The sequence below is a fragment of the Nymphalis io genome, chromosome 24 (genome assembly GCF_905147045.1).
Source record: "Nymphalis io chromosome 24, ilAglIoxx1.1, whole genome shotgun sequence".
NCBI classification, from domain to species: domain Eukaryota; kingdom Metazoa; phylum Arthropoda; class Insecta; order Lepidoptera; family Nymphalidae; genus Nymphalis; species Nymphalis io.
Genome location: NC_065911.1, coordinates 10062573 through 10082432, shown reverse-complemented (window position 1 = coordinate 10082432; position 19860 = coordinate 10062573). Strand labels below are relative to the sequence as shown.

The window sequence follows — 19860 nt, the reverse complement described above, 5'->3', positions numbered from 1 at the left end:
TCCTAACCTAACCTAACCTAACCTAACCTAACCTAACCTAACCTAACCTAACCTACCTAACCTAACCTAACCTAACCTAACCTAACCTAACCTAACCTAACCTAACCTACCTAACCTAACCTAACCTAACCTAACCTAACCTAACCTAACCTAACCTAACCTAACCTAACCTAACCTAACCTAACCTAACCTACCTAACCTAACCTAACCTAACCTAACCTAACCTAACCTAACCTAACCTAACCTAACCTAACCTAACCTAACCTAACCTAACCTAACCTAACCTAACCTAACCTAACCTAACCTAACCTAACCTAACCTAACCTAACCTAACCTAACCTAACCTACCTAACCTAACCTAACCTAACCTAACCTAACCTAACCTAACCTAACCTAACCTAACCTAACCTAACCTAACCTAACCTAACCTAACCTAACCTAACCTAACCTAACCTAACCTAACCTAACCTAACCTAACCTAACCTAACCTAACCTAACCTAACCTAACCTAACCTAACCTAACCTAACCTAACCTAACCTAACCTAACCTAACCTAACCTAACCTAACCTAACCTAACCTAACCTAACCTAACCTAACCTAACCTAACCTAACCTAACCTAACCTAACCTAACCTAACCTAACCTAACCTAACCTAACCTAACCTAACCTAACCTAACCTAACCTAACCTAACCTAACCTAACCTAACCTAACCTAACCTAACCTAACCTAACCTAACCTAACCTAACCTAACCTAACCTAACCTAACCTAACCTAACCTAACCTAACCTAACCTAACCTAACCTAACCTAACCTAACCTAACCTAACCTAACCTAACCTAACCTAACCTAACCTAACCTAACCTAACCTAACCTTTTTTTTTTTTTTTTTTTTTTTTTTTTTTTTTTTTTTTTTTTTTTTTTTTTTTTTTTCGAGGAGGAAAGGCATTTACGCCTGCCGCCCGGTCCGGGGGGACCGGGACGGGTATGTGGGACTCACGGGGCAGAGGGCCACCGTCCTACCCACTAAAACCTCCCCGGATTTCCGCCTCTCCGCAAGGCGGCGGGGTCACGGGAACGTTGTGACTTACAACCGCAACCCCGCCAGCGGTCGTCGCCATAAGGCGACCCATCTCGAGAGCGCGCCAGGATGTTGGGGCGCGCCTCCCTCCTCTCTGTGCCTCCGTCCTGTTACGTGACGGACTCCCCCGAGTCCGCCACTGGAGGCTGGGCGTCAGGGCTTGAAGCCCCGCGGCGGATCAACAGACTGGCTCCGCCGCCAACCACACCTTAACTCTGCGGCAGCGTCCGGCCTGCGAAGGCACGTCGCCGTCGAAGAGGTCTCCTTCTTCGTTGCGGGAGCGAGTCCACGTCGTCCTCCCGCTCCCGCTCTGCCTCCTCCTTTTGCGACATGACACATGCGCTGAACCGTGACACTGCCGCCCAGATCTCTTCGCTTTCGGCCATCTTCTCGACGACGGCCGGAAGCGACAGGTCCCCACCTACAGCCGTGGATAGGACCGCGCGAGGCTCCGCCCAAGCCGGGCACTCTACGCGCGTGTGTTCCGCCGTATCCACGGCTCCTCCGCCACAATGGTGGCACTCCACCGTCGGCTCCCTACCGACCACCTCACACAGGTACCGGCCGAAACAACCGTGGCCGGTCAAAAGCTGTGTGAGGTGATACGTGGGTGGGCCGTGCTTGCGCTCGACCCACTTCCTCAGCACCGGCCGAATGGCCGCAACGAGGTCCCGGCTAGCACCCGGGACACCCAGTCTCTCCGACCACTCGGCGAATACCCTCTCGCGGGTCTCCTCTCGCCACGTCCGAACCTCACGTGGGTGGGGCCGGTTCTCCTCCGCTCTCACTGCCGCCTTGATCCGCCAATAGACCCTCGAGTTAGCCTCGGCCTCGAGGTCCCATGGCGGGCTTCCGGCGAGCAGGCACGCCGCGGTGTACGACACCGTGCGGTACGCCCGAGCCGCTCTGAGCGCCATCGCTCGCTGCGGACGTCGCAGCGAGGCGACGTTACGGGCGCTCAGAGCGTCCGCCCATATCGGCGCCCCGTAGAGCGCCATCGAGCGCACGACGCCGGTGTACAAGCGCCTGCAGGCACCTCCTGGCCCACCCACGTTCGGGAGGATCCTCCCTAGCGCCCCGGCTGCAGCCACCAACTTTGGGGCCAAGCGCCGGAAGTGCTCTTCGAACTTCCACCTGCCGTCGAGCACGAGTCCCAGGTACTTCATCGTTGACCCGACGGCGATGGAAGTTCCGCCCACCGTTATCGCCGCCCCCGGAGGTGGCGCGTTCCGAGGCCCGTGAAAGACGAGGGCCTCGGATTTGTGTAGGGCCACCTCGAGGCCCAACGCGCGGATTCGGTGGACTACGTGCGCCACCCCAGCCGTGGCGCGATAGGCCGCCTCCCGGTATGAACTGCCGCGGGCCGACACGAGGGTGTCGTCAGCGTAGCACGTGACGCTGACCCCCCGCAACGTGGCCCCGCGCAGCACCCAGTCGTAGCCGATGCACCACAGGAGCGGTCCTAGTACCGACCCCTGCGGAACACCGCACGACAACGACCTGACGGCCCATCCGTCCGCAGTCGGGAAGGCCACCGCCCTGCCCGAGAAGTAATCGGCCACGGTACGCCGCAGGTAGCCCGGCACACCGTGGAACCGCAGAGCCTCCATCACCGTTTCCCAGGGCAGGGTGTTGAAGGCATTGGAAATATCCAGCGACACTGCCCACACCACCCCGCCCCGAGACACCTCCTCCTCGGCCAGGCCCCTCACCCTGGCGATCGCGTCGAGCGTCGAGCGGCCGGGACGGAACCCGTATTGCCGCTCGTCGAGTCCCGGCTCCATACTGCCGACGAGACGGGCAGCGAGCACCCGCTCGAAGAGCTTGCTCACCTCGTCGAGCAACACGATCGGGCGGTAGGCTGACGGCTGATCGGACGGACGCCCGTCCTTGCGGATCAGAACGAGCGTGCCCGTTTTCCACCGTCGCGGGAACCTACCCTGAGACAGGCATGCGGTGAAGAGGCGCCGCATGCTCTCGCCGAGTTCCTCCGACGCGATCTTCAGGGCTCGACCGGGGATTCCGTCGGGCCCAGGGGCTGTCTTTTTCGACCCTAGTCTGATGACAGCCGCCTGCAATTCCGCCTCGGTGATCGGAGTCACCGGTGACCCGTCGTCCTCCTCTTGGGGCCTGCTCGCGGGCGGCACCATGGCCGGTGGCACGAACTCTCCCCGCTCGGGGAAGAGCGTGTCCACAACCCTCGCCAAGAGCTGCGGCTGGAGACTGCTGGTCAGCGGAGGAGCCCAGGGTCGGAGCTTTTGTCTCACGACCCGATACGGACGCCCCCACGGATCGCCGTTGAGCGTCTCCAGCCATTCCTCCCACGCCGCCTCTTTGGCCTGTGCTATGGCCTTCTGTAGGGCCTGGCAGGCGGTCCTATATCCGGTGTAGAAAACCCCCTCCGCGTCGTCATCACGAACCCTTCGTCTCCTACACCGAACGTAACGGCGCCGTGCCGCCACGCACGCCTTGCGCAGCCGACGGAGCTCCGGACGCCACCAGTACACCCGCCGACGTTGCGGGTGCGGCTTAGCCCTCGGCATCGCCGCGTCGCACACTCGGGACAGGGCGCCGTCGATCCGGTCGGCCTCCTGGTCGATCCGGAGGACCGGGTCGGAACCGGCCCCCCAAGCTTCGACGATGGCCGCCTCCTTCGCCAACTGTCCGTCGAGGCGGCCCAGGCACCAACGCGGACGACCTTCCGTTCCTCCGACAACAGTGGGCCGAACATCCCAACGAGCCGACGCAGAGACATCGAACCGAATATATCGGTGATCCGACAGTGTCTCCACGCCAGTCTCGACCCTCCAGTTTTGAGCACGGCGGGCCAGGGCGTTGGACGCGAACGTAATGTCCACGATCGATTCGCCCTGCCGCCGCACGCACGTGCTCTCCGACCCACTGTTGAGGACCGCCAGCCCCAACGAGACCGCCCACTCCTCGAGCACCTCTCCCCGGGCATCGGCCACAGGAGAACCCCAAGCCGTTGATTTGGCGTTGAAGTCCCCCGCGACCAACACCGGTGCGGGCGCCGCTTGCCCGATCAGAGTCCCGACCTCTGCCAGCATCTGCTCAAACTCGGCGAGACTCCGACTGGGCGAGGCGTAGACGGCGACGACCGTCACACCGCCGACGACGGCCAGCACGCACCCCCTGCCCCTGGCCACACCCTCGATGGCCGGAGCGCCAGCGACCGCAGGGGCGACGATGGCCACGACCCGTTCGTGGTCGGAGACCCAGTCGTCCCGCGAGGGAACGAAATAGGGCTCCGATACCACCGCCACGTTGATCTGCCACTCTGCCATGCTTTGGACTAGGAGGTCCTGAGCCCTGGCAGAGTGGTTGATATTGGCCTGGAGGCAGCGCAGGGCCATCACTGCGTGGTCTCCATCGGCTCCGCCTCTGTGCGTGGAGACGTGGCTACCGGGCCTTTCGTCGCCACCTTCCTTGTCTTTTCCTTCTGCGCGGCGCCCTTTCCGCCCTGGCACGACTTGCTGCAGGCGGCATGGGCAGCTGGCTTACCGGCCGCAGTGCAGACCACACAGCTGGCTACGGCGGCGGAGCACTCCCGAGCCTTGTGACCGGGCTGACCGCAGCGGAAGCACAGACGGCTTCGGTCGACGTCCCGGTCACACTTTGCCCCCATGTGCCCCCGCTCGAGGCACCGGAAACAGTGCAGCGGTCTGGGGTCGAGCAGCATGACTCGCGCCGACACCCACCCGACCCTTATGCGACCTACCTCCACGACCTTCTTCGCGGCCGAAACGGGGCAGCTCAGCCACAGAGAGCCCGAGCCGCTCGAGCCGCGAGCGATGATGCCCGCTTTAATGGCCCCGGTAGGGCAGCCGCCTTGTTCAGCGACCGCCGCCACGGCTTCCGCCACCGTCACGGAGTCGTCCAGGTCTAGTACCCTTAGTTCGACACACTTTGTGGGTCGATGGATCTGGACGATCTCCGGGCTGAGGGCCTCGCGGAGCTTTTCCGCCAGGGCATCCGCCGCCTTCTCGGCCTCGTTGGTGCCCGGCGGCACCTCGAGCATCCGCGCTCCCGTCGCCGCGGTCCGGAACCGTACCGCCGTCAAGCCGACCTCCCGGAGGCTGATCCGGCTTTTGGCCAGGGCCAGAGCCTTCTCGTAGCTCCACCCCTTTTCCTCAGCACCGGGCTTCAGCGTCAGCGTTATCGCTGCGGTGCGAGGGGGGCGGAGTTTCCTCCTAACCGGGACCTTCTTGGTGGCCCCGGAAGAAGTCGGCTTCGCCGCCGCTGGCTTGGCGCCCGTCTTCTCTGCCTTCTTTGGCCTGTTCCTAGCGACCACGGCGCTCCACGTGGCCGGAGTGGCGGCCGGCTCCGCTGACGACTGAGGAGCCACCCTCCTGGCTGCCGCCTCTTGGGCAGCCATACTTCTCTTAGGCCGCTTCGGCCTGACAGCAGCAGGCTTGGCGGCGCTGGCCTCGACGCCCTCAGTTGCGTGGGAGGCGGCTGGAGCCTCCTTTCCCGCCGCCGCTACGGCCGCTGCCTGCGCTACCCTACGGCGGTCAGCGGCGAGTGGAGGCCGCAGCCGAGGCTCCGGAAGGAGGCGGCCCTCGAGGCCCTCGAGGCGAGCGTTCAGCATCGTGCTGAACTGCTCGCGGTTCGCGCGCAGCGCCTCCTCCATGACGTTTTGGAGGTTCGCCTCCGTCGCCGCCACCGGCCGCTGGCGCATTTCGGCGACTTCCCGGCGCAGCTCAGCCAGTTGGCCGGAGAGTCGCGTGTTAGCCGCCTCCAGCCGCGCCACCTCCTCCGTCACAGTGAGGGCCCTTAGATCCGCCACCGCACCTTTAATGGTGACGGCGGCGGACTTCAGGGCCCGAACGAACGTGCCCTTCAGGTTGCCCGACCTGTCGGCAACCTGCAGAACGACGTCGAGCGCCTCCTTCACCGCCGCGTCCAGCGCGGCAGACGTCTGCGGCACGTCCACGGTCGCGCCGGGTTGGCGTTTCTCTGCTCGGGCCGCCCTTTCTTCAGTGGCCACCTCGGCCGCCGCACTGTACGCGGCCAGTGCGTCCTCCGCCTCGTACCGCCGCTCCTTTGCCTTAGCGGCTTTTAGCTCCTCGCGGGAGCGCCCGAGGCCGACGTATTCGCCCGTCGTGGGCGGTCGACCACGCCCCCTTTTGGGGGAGGGCTTCAGCCATTTGCTGATGCCTGACCCCGAGAAGCCGCCTTCGCTCATACCCGCGTCGCTCTCGGAGCCGGAGTAGCTCTCCGGCCCAGGACGGGGCCGCTTCTCGCCCTTCCGCCGACGACAGGCGGGGTCTCTCGAAGAGACCATCACCATGCTGGTGGCCGACGAGTCGGACTCTGAGAGTCGTTCCAGTCGGACCACCAGTTTTTTGGACACGAGAGTGTCTTTGGTTTCGGCGCGCGCTATTGGGGCGCCCGCCTCCACCGCCATGTTATCTTTGTCCGTATGATCGCCGAGTCCGTTGTTGTTTTTTGTATTCTTTATAAATTCCATACTTAATCCCACGAGTATGGGGGAAATAAAAAGTCCACCAAGGCAGAGCCCCCTGTACCTTGGTAACCCTATATACACCGTGAGGTCGGGTGGTATCACGGGATCTACAAACTAATGTTTTTTATTGAGGTTGTCTCCTCTTGGCCCAGCCGGTTAAGGCAAGGCCCTCGGTCCCACCACGGGCTGCGAGACATGTCCACAACACCCGGACGGGGAAACGAGTTTGAGAGGCGGTGACCTTTTAGTCTGTCCACCCAGCATCGATACCGACACTGGGCGAACCCGCCTCTCCCACCTCCTTTCTCCGGCAGCCCAAAAAGACCCCGGAGACCAACTCTAACTCGACTGACTCCACCATTGGGAGTAACCTCCAATAAATAAATAAATGAAAGAAGTAAAGTAAATAAAACAAGAAAATAAAACAAACAAAATTAATAAAAATGAGACAGAAGAAAAGAAAAGAAAACGAAACGAAACAAAACGGAAGAAGAACAAAACAAAACAAAGAAAGAAAGCAGAGAGCTTCTTCCTTCCACCTTCAATTTGCCACAAAGCCGCTCGCACAGTCCAGTCTGCTGAACAGAAAAGTACCAGGAACGGCCCGTGGCATTACCGTCGCGTCAGTCTCAGCCGCGGTCGACAGGCACTCCGAGAAAACATCGGATTACTTGTCGACCCCGTTGCCCAGGGTGCACCACGTGGAGGTGACTGACATGCACCCCAACCTAACCTAACCTAACCTAACCTTTTTTTTTTTTTTTTTTTTTTTTTTTTCGAGGAGGAAAGGCATTTACGCCTGCCGCCCAGACACGACCGGGACGGGTATGTGGGACTCACGGGGCAGAAGGCCATCGTCCTACCCACTAAAACCTCCTCGTTTCCTTCTCACCGCATGGTGGCGGGGTTACGGGAACGCGTTAGCACACCACCGCGACCCCACCTGCGGCCGTCGCTTTGGGTGAGCGACCCACCTGTTGTTTTTTATTGAGGTTTTCTCCTCTCGACCCGGCCGGTGAAGGCAAGGCCCTCGGTCCCACCACAGGCTGGCGCCTGGATGGGGAAACGAGTTCGAGAAGGCGGTGACCGAAGTCTGTCCGCCCAGCATCGACACCGAAACTGGACGAACCCGCCTCTCCCTCCTCCTCTACTCCACTACTCCTCCTGTCTCCGGCAGCCCGGAAGGACTCCAGAGACCAACTCCTCCTCTCTCCGGCGGCCCGAAAGGACCCCGGAGTCCTCCTATTTGCCACGAAGCCGCTCGCTGGTCCACTCTGCGCAACAGAGAAGTCCCAGGAGCGGCCCGCGACACTTCCGCCGCGTCAGTCTCAGCCGCGATCGACAAGCATTCCGGAAAAACATCGGATTGCTGGTCGACCCCGTTGCCCAGGGTGCACCACGTGGAGGTGACTGACATGCACCCCAACCTAACCTTTTTTTTTTTTTTTTTTTTTTTTTTTTCGAGGAGGAAAGGCATTTACGCCTGCCGCCCGGACACGACCGGGACGGGTATGTGGGACTCACGGGGCAGAAGGCCATCGTCCTACCCACTAAAACCTCCTCGTTTCCTTCTCACCGCATGGTGGCGGGGTTACGGGAACGCGTTAGCACACCACCGCGACCCCACCTGCGGCCGTCGCTTTGGGTGAGCGACCCACCTGTTGTTTTTTATTGAGGTTTTCTCCTCTCGACCCGGCCGGTGAAGGCGAGGCCCTCGGTCCCACCACAGGCTGGCGCCTGGATGGGGAAACGAGTTCGAGAAGGCGGTGACCGAAGTCTGTCCGCCCAGCATCGACACCGAAACTGGACGAACCCGCCTCTCCCTCCTCCTCTACTCCTCTACTCCTGTCTCCGGCAGCCCGAAAGGACTCCGGAGACCAACTCCTCCTCTCTCTCTCTCCGGCGGCCCAAAAGGACCCCGGAGTCCTCCTATTTGCCACGGAGCCGCTCGCTGGTCCACTCTGCGCAACAGAGAAGTCCCAGGAGCGGCCCGCGACACTTCCGCCGCGTCAGTCTCAGCCGCGATCGACAAGCATTCCGGAAAAACATCGGATTGCTGGTCGACCCCGTTGCCCAGGGTGCACCACGTGGAGGTGACTGACATGCACCCCACCCCAACCTAACCTAACCTAACCTAACCTAACCTAACCTAACCTAACCTAACCTAACCTAACCTAACCTAACCTAACCTAACCTAACCTAACCTTTTTTTTTTTTTTTTTTTTTTTTTTTTTTTTTTTTTTTTTTCGGGGAGGAAAGGCATTTACGCCTGCCGCCCGGTCCGGGGGGACCGGGACGGGTATGTGGGACTCACGGGGCAGAGGGCCACCGTCCTACCCACTAAAACCTCCCCGGATTTCCGCCTCTCCGCAAGGCGGCGGGGTCACGGGAACGTTGTGACTTACAACCGCAACCCCGCCAGCGGTCGTCGCCATAAGGCGACCCATCTCGAGAGCGCGCCAGGATGTTGGGGCGCGCCTCCCTCCTCTCTGTGCCTCCGTCCTGTTACGTGACGGACTCCCCCGAGTCCGCCACTGGAGGCTGGGCGTCAGGGCTTGAAGCCCCGCGGCGGATCAACAGACTGGCTCCGCCGCCAACCACACCTTAACTCTGCGGCAGCGTCCGGCCTGCGAAGGCACGTCGCCGTCGAAGAGGTCTCCTTCTTCGTTGCGGGAGCGAGTCCACGTCGTCCTCCCGCTCCCGCTCTGCCTCCTCCTTTTGCGACATGACACATGCGCTGAACCGTGACACTGCCGCCCAGATCTCTTCGCTTCCGGCCATCTTCTCGACGACGGCCGGAAGCGACAGGTCCCCACCTACAGCCGTGGATAGGACCGCGCGAGGCTCCGCCCAAGCCGGGCACTCTACGCGCGTGTGTTCCGCCGTATCCACGGCTCCTCCGCCACAATGGTGGCACTCCACCGTCGGCTCCCTACCGACCACCTCACACAGGTACCGGCCGAAACAACCGTGGCCGGTCAAAAGCTGTGTGAGGTGATACGTGGGTGGGCCGTGCTTGCGCTCGACCCACTTCCTCAGCACCGGCCGAATGGCCGCAACGAGGTCCCGGCTAGCACCCGGGACACCCAGTCTCTCCGACCACTCGGCGAATACCCTCTCGCGGGCCTCCTCTCTCCACGTCCGAACCTCACGTGGGTGGGGCCGGTTCTCCTCCGCTCTCACTGCCGCCTTGATCCGCCAATAGACCCTCGAGTTAGCCTCGGCCTCGAGGTCCCATGGCGGGCTTCCGGCGAGCAGGCACGCCGCGGTGTACGACACCGTGCGGTACGCCCGAGCCGCTCTGAGCGCCATCGCTCGCTGCGGACGTCGCAGCGAGGCGACGTTACGGGCGCTCAGAGCGTCCGCCCATATCGGCGCCCCGTAGAGCGCCATCGAGCGCACGACGCCGGTGTACAAGCGCCTGCAGGCACCTCCTGGCCCACCCACGTTCGGGAGGATCCTCCCTAGCGCCCCGGCTGCAGCCACCAACTTTGGGGCCAAGCGCCGGAAGTGCTCTTCGAACTTCCACCTGCCGTCGAGCACGAGTCCCAGGTACTTCATCGTCGACCCGACGGCGATGGAAGTTCCGCCCACCGTTATCGCCGCCCCCGGAGGTGGCGCGTTCCGAGGCCCGTGAAAGACGAGGGCCTCGGATTTGTGTAGGGCCACCTCGAGGCCCAACGCGCGGATTCGGTGGACTACGTGCGCCACCCCAGCCGTGGCGCGATAGGCCGCCTCCCGGTATGAACATCCGCGGGCCGACACGAGGGTGTCGTCAGCGTAGCACGTGACGCTGACCCCCCGCAACGTGGCCCCGCGCAGCACCCAGTCGTAGCCGATGCACCACAGGAGCGGTCCTAGTACCGACCCCTGCGGAACACCGCATGTTGAATTCAATGTTAATTTGTCAGATAAAAGTTAATAATTAATATATTTTATTCATATTGTAAGTTATAACTAAGCATACGCGTAATAGATGGCGCTAGTATACTCTTGAATCGCGGTATAGTTTCGCTCAAGTCAAAATTATAATATGTCATACTATTTTTTTGTTTTGCGCTTCCCACCAGTAGATGGCATTGTACCCAATCCTAGATCACGCAACCGTTTTGTTTATTTATTTGTACAATACATTTCTTTGCTTTAATTAAATATTGAGTTTAACAACAGTGTGCAGTTTGATTTAATAGTACAAGCAAGGACATCTGGTGCCGAAACCAGGGAAGTGTGTGGAATTTAGATGACAGTGTTAAGTGAAAAGTGTTTAAATGTATGTTTGGGCTAAAAAACACTTAGAAAAATTTGGATTAAAAATTGACTTAGAAAAATTTGCGCTAAAAAACACTTAGAAAAATTTGGATTAAAAATTGACTTAGAAAAATTTGCGCTAAAAAAACACTTTGAAAAATTTGGATTAAAAATTGACTTAGAAAATTTTGCGCTAAAAAACACTTAGAAAATTTGGATTAAAAAATTAACTTAGAAAATTTGCATTTGAAAACGCTTAAAAAAAATCATTTTAAAAGAACTTAGAGAGTATTTGGAAATTGTACAATGGAGAAGTTACTAATGAAACAGGAAGATACGTTTGAGCAATTAAAGAAAGCTTTCATAAATTATAAAAAAACACCCAAAGATAGATTGAAAGTAACTTATATCGAATCAAAACTAGAAAACTTAGATAGATTGTTCGAAACCTTCATGAATATACACGGTGATATAGTTGGCAGCATTAAGAGAGAGGAAAGGGCTAAATTGCCATACTTCACCGATGATATGTACACAGGATTCGAAGATATTTATACTGAATACAAAGCTAGAATTAAAGATGATCTCCGATTGTTTAGTGCAAATACCTTTTCACCACAATCACTTGGTCCTGAAGGATCGGTCCTATCGAATACAAAGGTAAAATTACCACAGATCCAATTACCGAAATTTTCTGGACTATATGAGGAATGGCAAACATTTCATGATATGTTCACCTCATTAATTCATCAAAATACTGCATTGAGTCCAGTACAGAAGATGCACTATTTAAAGAGTAGTCTAACAGGAGAACCGGAAACATTACTAAGGAATTTAACCACAACAGATTCTAATTACGAAGACGCTTATCAGCAGTTGATTCGCCGTTATAACAACAAACGCTATAACTGCAACGAAATTATGAAGCGTTTACTCTCACAAAGAAATGCCACTGACTCTGCAAGTTCCATCAAGTCACTACTGGATGTTACATCTTCATCGCTTAAATCATTGCAAAACATGGGCATAGACACCACCTCATGGGATGTAATCGTTAACTACATCGTGGTGTCAAGACTAGACTCAGAGTCAAGAAAGTTGTGGGAAGCAAAAGTCAGTGAGTTAGATTCGGAAACATTACCAACGTGGAATCAACTTGTAAATTTCTTAGAGTCAAGATTCCGGACATTTGAAATGATCTGTGGCAACAACAGGTCCATGGTAAAATCCCCAAATGTACATTCCAACAACACCAAACCAAAGGTGTTTCATTCCACCGCCCAAGAAGATAATAAACGAGCAAATCCTTCTTGTACTATTTGCAAGGGTCAGCATTTGTTATATCAATGCAAACAATTTGCAAAGCAAACTCCTAAAGAGAGAACTGAAGTAATACAATCAAGGAGACTCTGCTTCAATTGTTTTGCACCTACACACTCCGTTAAAGAATGTCGATCGTCAACTTGTTGCCGCCGCTGCGGTAGACGACACCACACTTTGCTGCATCTGGAGAGGAGCGAACTACCAAGTTTACCAGAAGCTCAACCGGTCAATAAGGATAGTATTGAGAGGCAGACACCAGTGATAGCTCATTTGGTTACAAAAAGGAATCAGAAGGAGATGTTGTTGGCAACTGCCATAGTCAGAGCAAGTTCCGCAAATGGGTACTCACAAGTTATACGAGTTCTTATTGATCCATGTTCAGAGGGTTCTTTTATAAACGAAGCAACGACACAATCACTGGGTTTAAAGAGAACCAATATCAATGGTCTAGTCTCTGGTATAGGTGACAAGTTGGCAAGGTCAAGAAGCATGGTGTCTTTAAGCCTAGAGTCAATTCACAACCAAAAATCAAAGCACGCAATAAATGTTGATGCCTACGTATTAACAAAGTTGACATCATTTTTACCAACATGTCAAACAAAGATTACCGACTGGCCAGAAATTAAGAGACTTAGCTTGGCTGACCCTGAGTATGGATCACCTGCAAAAATCGATATGATTCTAGGAGTAGAAGTGTATGAAGACATAATTCTAGAGGGCCTCTTGAAACATCCAACAGAGAAGGGCCCGATAGCGCAAGAGACACAATTTGGTTGGGTTCTATCTGGTCGAGTAAGAAACAATGTCACTTCAAAAAACCCACAATTAGTCGGGTTTCATATAAGAGTAAAAGAGGATGACCTATTAAAAAAATTCTGGGAAATTGAAAGAGAGCCTGATGCAATTTTGAAGAAGTCTACGAAAGAAGAAATCAAGTGTGAGCAATTTTTTGAAGCCACTACTACAAGAGATAACGAAGGTCGATACGTGGTGCGTTTACCTTTCAAGGAACATAAGCCAAGATGTGTTGAAGGTAAGACAAGAGATATAGCCTTGCGTAGATTCCACTACTTAGAGCGAAAATTACAAAATAATCCACCATTATATGAAGAATACAAACGCGTAATTAATGGATACAAGGACCAAAATCATATGGTACAGATTCAGAACATTGAAGACATACATAACCCAAAGGCAGTGTACTTGCCTCATCATCCAGTGATCCGAGAAGATAAAGAGACAACAAGGGTACGCATCGTCTTCGATGCGTCTTGCAAGGGCATGAACAAGGTGTCTTTGAACGATTGTTTTCTTGTTGGACCGAAGCTGCAGCAAGATCTGCGCCACATTTTGATGCGATGGAGACGTCATCCTTTTTGCATAATAGCAGATCTGGTACAAATGTACAGACAAGTTCGAGTAGAGGAGAAGGACACTGACTTTCAGCGCATTCTTTGGCGATCGAACCCTAAAGATCCTATTGAACATTACAAACTTTTGAGACTTACTTTTGGTACTGCCTGTGCTCCTTATTTGGCTGTAAAGGCATTACAACAACTTGCAAAGGACGAAGAAGCACAGTACCCTCGTGCAGCTAAAATCGCTCTTCAGGATTATTACATAGATGACTTGCTAACAGGATGTGAGACGGAGATGGAAGCAGTAGAGATATTTGAAGAAATGAATAACCTGATGAGTGCAGGTGGGTTTTGTCTACAAAAATGGTGTAGTAACAGTGAGAGATTAATGAATCATATTGAAGATGGATGCAAGAGATTAGACCAACCCTTAATTTTCAAGATCAATAATACGATTAAGGTGTTGGGTATTAGTTGGAATAAAACCACTGATAGTTTCGAGTATACACTACAACTACCAAATTTATGCGAACGTATTACGAAGCGCAAGGTTCTTTCTGATATTGCTAGATTATATGATCCAATGGGCTGGATTTCGCCAGTAATTATAACAGCAAAGATATTCATCCAAAAATTATGGAAGGCTAAGTTAGATTGGGATGAGAACTTACCCGCCGAGTTGTATAAGGAATGGTGCTCATTTCGTCAAGATCTGCACAACGTAAGAAATATTGTTATACCAAGATGGTTACAGTCTCATAAGGGTGATAAAATAGAATTACATACGTTTGCAGATGCATCTCAGGCAGCATACGCTGGTGCTGTCTATATGAAAGTGACGGATGCATTCGGCAATATTCATGTTAATTTGGTAACATCCAAAACAAAGGTATCTCCAGTTGAAAAGGAAATAAGTATTCCTCGGCTAGAATTATGCGCCGCCTTGCTCGCGACTAAATTGATTTACGAAGTTTCGCAAATTATGCAAATACCTAAAGAAGATTTATACGCATGGTCAGATTCCACAGTGGTATTAGCTTGGGTCCGTGGAGAACCGACGCGATGGAATACATTTGTTAGTAACAGGGTTTCGGAAATTCATACCATGCTAGATTCCAGTCAGTTCCGTCACATCGAAACAATTAATAATCCTGCAGATTTTGCTTCTAGGGGTATAAAAGGAGCTGATTTAGCTGGTCTCACGCTGTGGTGGCACGGTCCAGACTGCCTGCACCACAACTGTACGTACGATTTTCGCAATGATTTCTCCACATCTATTGAGGAGCGGCCCATAAAGACTTTAACAGCCGTCATTCAATCAGAACAGGAATTTGTCTGGACAAGATTTTCAAACTTAACAAGAATGGTCAGGATTTTAGCATATTGTAAGAGATACATAGGAATATTAAGGTCATCAAGGAAAAATAGAGTAATACTATCAAAAGAACGAAGGATCAAAGAGTTTGAAATTATTACTGTGAAAGAAATGGAAGAAGTTCTTCAGACAATTATAAGAAACACCCAACATATTTATTATGCGGAAGAAATACAACAGATAAAGTCTCATGGAGAAGTTAAAAGAAAAAGTTCATTGCATACTCTCTGCCCCATTTTAGACAAAAATGGAGTCTTGAGAGTAGGTGGCCGTATTAAGGAGTCAGAAGCGAGATTTGATGTAAAGCATCCAGTTATTTTACCGAGTAATAGCCATCTTACTTCATTATTAATAACTGATGCCCATTATAAAACTATGCACGGTGGGCCGCAAATCATGCTAAATTACCTACGTTCCAAGTATTGGATAGTACGGGCTAGAGAAAGAGTTAAAAAATGTTATCGCGAATGTGTTAAATGTTTACGATTTTCCCAACAAAATAACAATCAGCTTATGGGTCAGCTACCAAAGTGCAGGCTGAAACCTTCAAGACCCTTTAAATCTTCTGGTGTTGATTTCACTGGGTTTATAAATATAAGGTTCTCACCTGGCAGAGGATCAAAATCATATAAGGGGTACATATGCCTCTTCATATGTATGTCCACCAAAGCGATACATCTGGAAGCAGTATCGGATTTATCTTCAAAGGGCTTTATTTCCGCATTTCGACGATTTGTATCTCGAAGAGGCCAATGCGTCGATTTATATAGCGATAACGGGACTAATTTCGTAGGAGCGGAAAAGGAGTTAAGAGACATGTTCCTCACTGCCCAATCCAAGCTCCCTATAGAAATCGCTCAGGCACTTGCAAACGACGGAACCTCTTGGCATTTCATCCCACCAAATGCACCTAACTTTGGTGGTCTATGGGAAGCAGGCATAAAATCAGCCAAGACACACCTTAAACGCGTAATTGGAGATTCAACTTTAACTTTCGAGGAACTCTCAACCGTTCTGACCCAGATTGAAGCCTGCCTTAATTCACGGCCTATGACATATTTGAGTGAAGACCCCGGAGATCCACAGCCATTAACTCCCGGTCATTTTTTAATCGGTGAGCAAATGGTTGCGATTCCCGATGAGGCTCCGACTGACGTACAAGTAACTGGCTTGCAGAGATGGAAGCTGACACAAAAGATGGTAAATGATTTTTGGAGAAAATGGTCAGAAGAATACCTGGTTAGCCTCAATCAAAGGTACAAGTGGTTCACGAAGAAGCAAGATCCGGATATAGGCAACATTGTTGTGATTAAGGATCATAACCTACCACCAACAAAATGGTTACTAGGCAAAATAGAACAAAAGCATTCTGGCCATGATGGACTCACTAGAGTATTGACTATTAAAACTAAAAATGGATTGATCAAACGTCCACTCAATAAGGTTTCTATTCTGCCAAGTGCTATTTAATGTATGGGCATTACTAAAGCATAGTATGTAAGTTAGGTTAAGTTATTTTAATAAGACTGTTATATGTCATTTGATATATTCTTGTACTTTGTTTTGTTTCTGTGTATCACGGTGGGCGGTTGTCATGTAAGAATTTATATAGTTCATATGAACTACCAAAAGAACAAGTTCTTTGGTGGGCGGAATGTTGAATTCAATGTTAATTTGTCAGATAAAAGTTAATAATTAATATATTTTATTCATATTGTAAGTTATAACTAAGCATACGCGTAATAGATGGCGCTAGTATACTCTTGAATCGCGGTATAGTTTCGCTCAAGTCAAAATTATAATATGTCATACTATTTTTTTGTTTTGCGCTTCCCACCAGTAGATGGCATTGTACCCAATCCTAGATCACGCAACCGTTTTGTTTATTTATTTGTACAATACATTTCTTTGCTTTAATTAAATATTGAGTTTAACAACAGTGTGCAGTTTGATTTAATAGTACAAGCAAGGACACCGCACGACAACGACCTGACGGCCCATCCGTCCGCAGTCGGGAAGGCCACCGCCCTGCCCGAGAAGTAATCGGCCACGGTACGCCGCAGGTAGCCCGGCACACCGTGGAACCGCAGGGCCTCCATCACCGTTTCCCAGGGCAGGGTGTTGAAGGCATTGGAAATATCCAGCGACACTGCCAACACCACCCCGCCCCGAGACACCTCCTCCTCGGCCAGGCCCCTCACCCTGGCGATCGCGTCGAGCGTCGAGCGGCCGGGACGGAACCCGTATTGCCGCTCGTCGAGTCCCGGCTCCATACTGCCGACGAGACGGGCAGCGAGCACCCGCTCGAAGAGCTTGCTCACCTCGTCGAGCAACACGATCGGGCGGTAGGCTGACGGCTGATCGGACGGACGCCCGTCCTTGCGGATCAGAACGAGCGTGCCCGTTTTCCACCGTCGCGGGAACCTACCCTGAGACAGGCATGCGGTGAAGAGGCGCCGCATGCTCTCGCCGAGTTCCTCCGACGCGATCTTCAGGGCTCGACCGGGGATTCCATCGGGCCCAGGGGCTGTCTTTTTCGACTCTAGTCTGATGACAGCCACCTGCAATTCCGCCTCGGTGATCGGAGTCACCGGTGACCCGTCGTCCTCCTCTTGGGGCCTGCTCGCGGGCGGCACCATGGCCGGTGGCACGAACTCTCCCCGCTCGGGGAAGAGCGTGTCCACAACCCTCGCCAAGAGCTGCGGCTGGAGACTGCTGGTCAGCGGAGGAGCCCAGGGTCGGAGCTTTTGTCTCACGATCCGATACGGACGCCCCCACGGATCGCCGTTGAGCGTCTCCAGCCATTCCTCCCACGCCGCCTCTTTGGCCTGTGCTATGGCCTTCTGTAGGGCCTGGCAGGCGGTCCTATATCCGGTGTAGAAAACCCCCTCCGCGTCGTCATCACGAACCCTTCGTCTCCTACACCGAACGTAACGGCGCCGTGCCGCCACGCACGCCTTGCGCAGCCGACGGAGCTCCGGACGCCACCAGTACACCCGCCGACGTTGCGGGTGCGGCTTAGCCCTCGGCATCGCCGCGTCGCACACTCGGGACAGGGCGCCGTCGATCCGGTCGGCCTCCTGGTCGATCCGGAGGACCGGGTCGGAACCGGCCCCCCAAGCTTCAACGATGGCCGCCTCCTTCGCCAACTGTCCGTCGAGGCGGCCCAGGCACCAACGCAGACGACCTTCCGTTCCTCCGACAACAGTGGGCCGAACATCCCAACGAGCCGACGCAGAGACATCGAACCGAATATATCGGTGATCCGACAGTGTCTCCACGCCAGTCTCGACCCTCCAGTTTTGAGCACGGCGGGCCAGGGCGTTGGACGCGAACGTAATGTCCACGATCGATTCGCCCTGCCGCCGCACGCACGTGCTCTCCGACCCACTGTTGAGGACCGCCAGCCCCAACGAGACCGCCCACTCCTCGAGCACCTCTCCCCGGGCATCGGCCACAGGAGAACCCCAAGCCGTTGATTTGGCGTTGAAGTCCCCCGCGACCAACACCGGTGCGGGCGCCGCTTGCCCGATCAGAGTCCCGACCTCTGCCAGCATCTGCTCAAACTCGGCGAGACTCCGACTGGGCGAGGCGTAGACGGCGACGACCGTCACACCGCCGACGACGGCCAGCACGCACCCCCTGCCCCTGGCCACACCCTCGATGGCCGGAGCGCCAGCGACCGCAGGGGCGACGATGGCCACTACCCGTTCGTGGTCGGAGACCCAGTCGTCCCGCGAGGGAACGAAATCGGGCTCCGATACCACCGCCACGTTGATCTGCCACTCTGCCATGCTTTGGACTAGGAGGTCCTGAGCCCTGGCAGAGTGGTTGATATTGGCCTGGAGGCAGCGCAGGGCCATCACTGCGTGGTCTCCATCGGCTCCGCCTCTGTGCGTGGAGACGTGGCTACCGGGCCTTTCGTCGCCACCTTCCTTGTCTTTTCCTTCTGCGCGGCGCCCTTTCCGCCCTGGCACGACTTGCTGCAGGCGGCATGGGCAGCTGGCTTACCGGCCGCAGTGCAGACCACGCAGCTGGCTACGGCGGCGGAGCACTCCCGAGCCTTGTGACCGGGCTGACCGCAGCGGAAGCACAGACGGCTTCGGTCGACGTCCCGGTCACACTTTGCCCCCATGTGCCCCCGCTCGAGGCACCGGAAACAGTGCAGCGGTCTGGGGTCGAGCAGCATGACTCGCGCCGACACCCACCCGACCCTTATGCGACCTACCTCCACGACCTTCTTCGCGGCCGAAACGGGGCAGCTCAGCCACAGAGAGCCCGAGCCGCTCGAGCCGCGAGCGATGATGCCCGCTTTAATGGCCCCGGTAGGGCAGCCGCCTTGTTCAGCGACCGCCGCCACGGCTTCCGCCACCGTCACGGAGTCGTCCAGGTCTAGTACCCTTAGTTCGACACACTTTGTGGGTCGATGGATCTGGACGATCTCCGGGCTGAGGGCCTCGCGGAGCTTTTCCGCCAGGGCATCCGCCGCCTTCTCGGCCTCGTTGGTGCCCGGCGGCACCTCGAGCATCCGCGCTCCCGTCGCCGCGGTCCGGAACCGTACCGCCGTCAAGCCGACCTCCCGGAGGCTGATCCGGCTTTTGGCCAGGGCCAGAGCCTTCTCGTAGCTCCACCCCTTTTCCTCAGCACCGGGCTTCAGCGTCAGCGTTATCGCTGCGGTGCGAGGGGGGCGGAGTTTCCTCCTAACCGGGACCTTCTTGGTGGCCCCGGAAGAAGTCGGCTTCGCCGCCGCTGGCTTGGCGCCCGTCTTCTCTGCCTTTTTTGGCCTGTTCCTAGCGACCACGGCGCTCCACGTGGCCGGAGTGGCGGCCGGCTCCGCTGACGACTGAGGAGCCACCCTCCTGGCTGCCGCCTCTTGGGCAGCCATACTTCTCTTAGGCCGCTTCGGCCTGACAGCAGCAGGCTTGGCGGCGCTGGCCTCGACGCCCTCAGTTGCGTGGGAGGCGGCTGGAGCCTCCTTTCCCGCCGCG

General features: G+C 54.8%; 1 protein-coding gene across 1 annotated transcript; it reads left to right on the top strand.

The window, feature by feature from the left end:
* Positions 1 to 11122: 11122 nt before the first annotated feature.
* LOC126777960 (uncharacterized) lies at positions 11123 to 16342 on the top strand. Its single transcript, XM_050501281.1, has 3 exons — positions 11123 to 13841; positions 14292 to 15197; positions 15666 to 16342. The coding sequence occupies exons 1-3, from the start codon at positions 11123 to 11125 to the stop codon at positions 16340 to 16342; spliced, it is 4302 nt and encodes a 1433-aa protein (XP_050357238.1).
* Positions 16343 to 19860: the final 3518 nt, after the last annotated feature.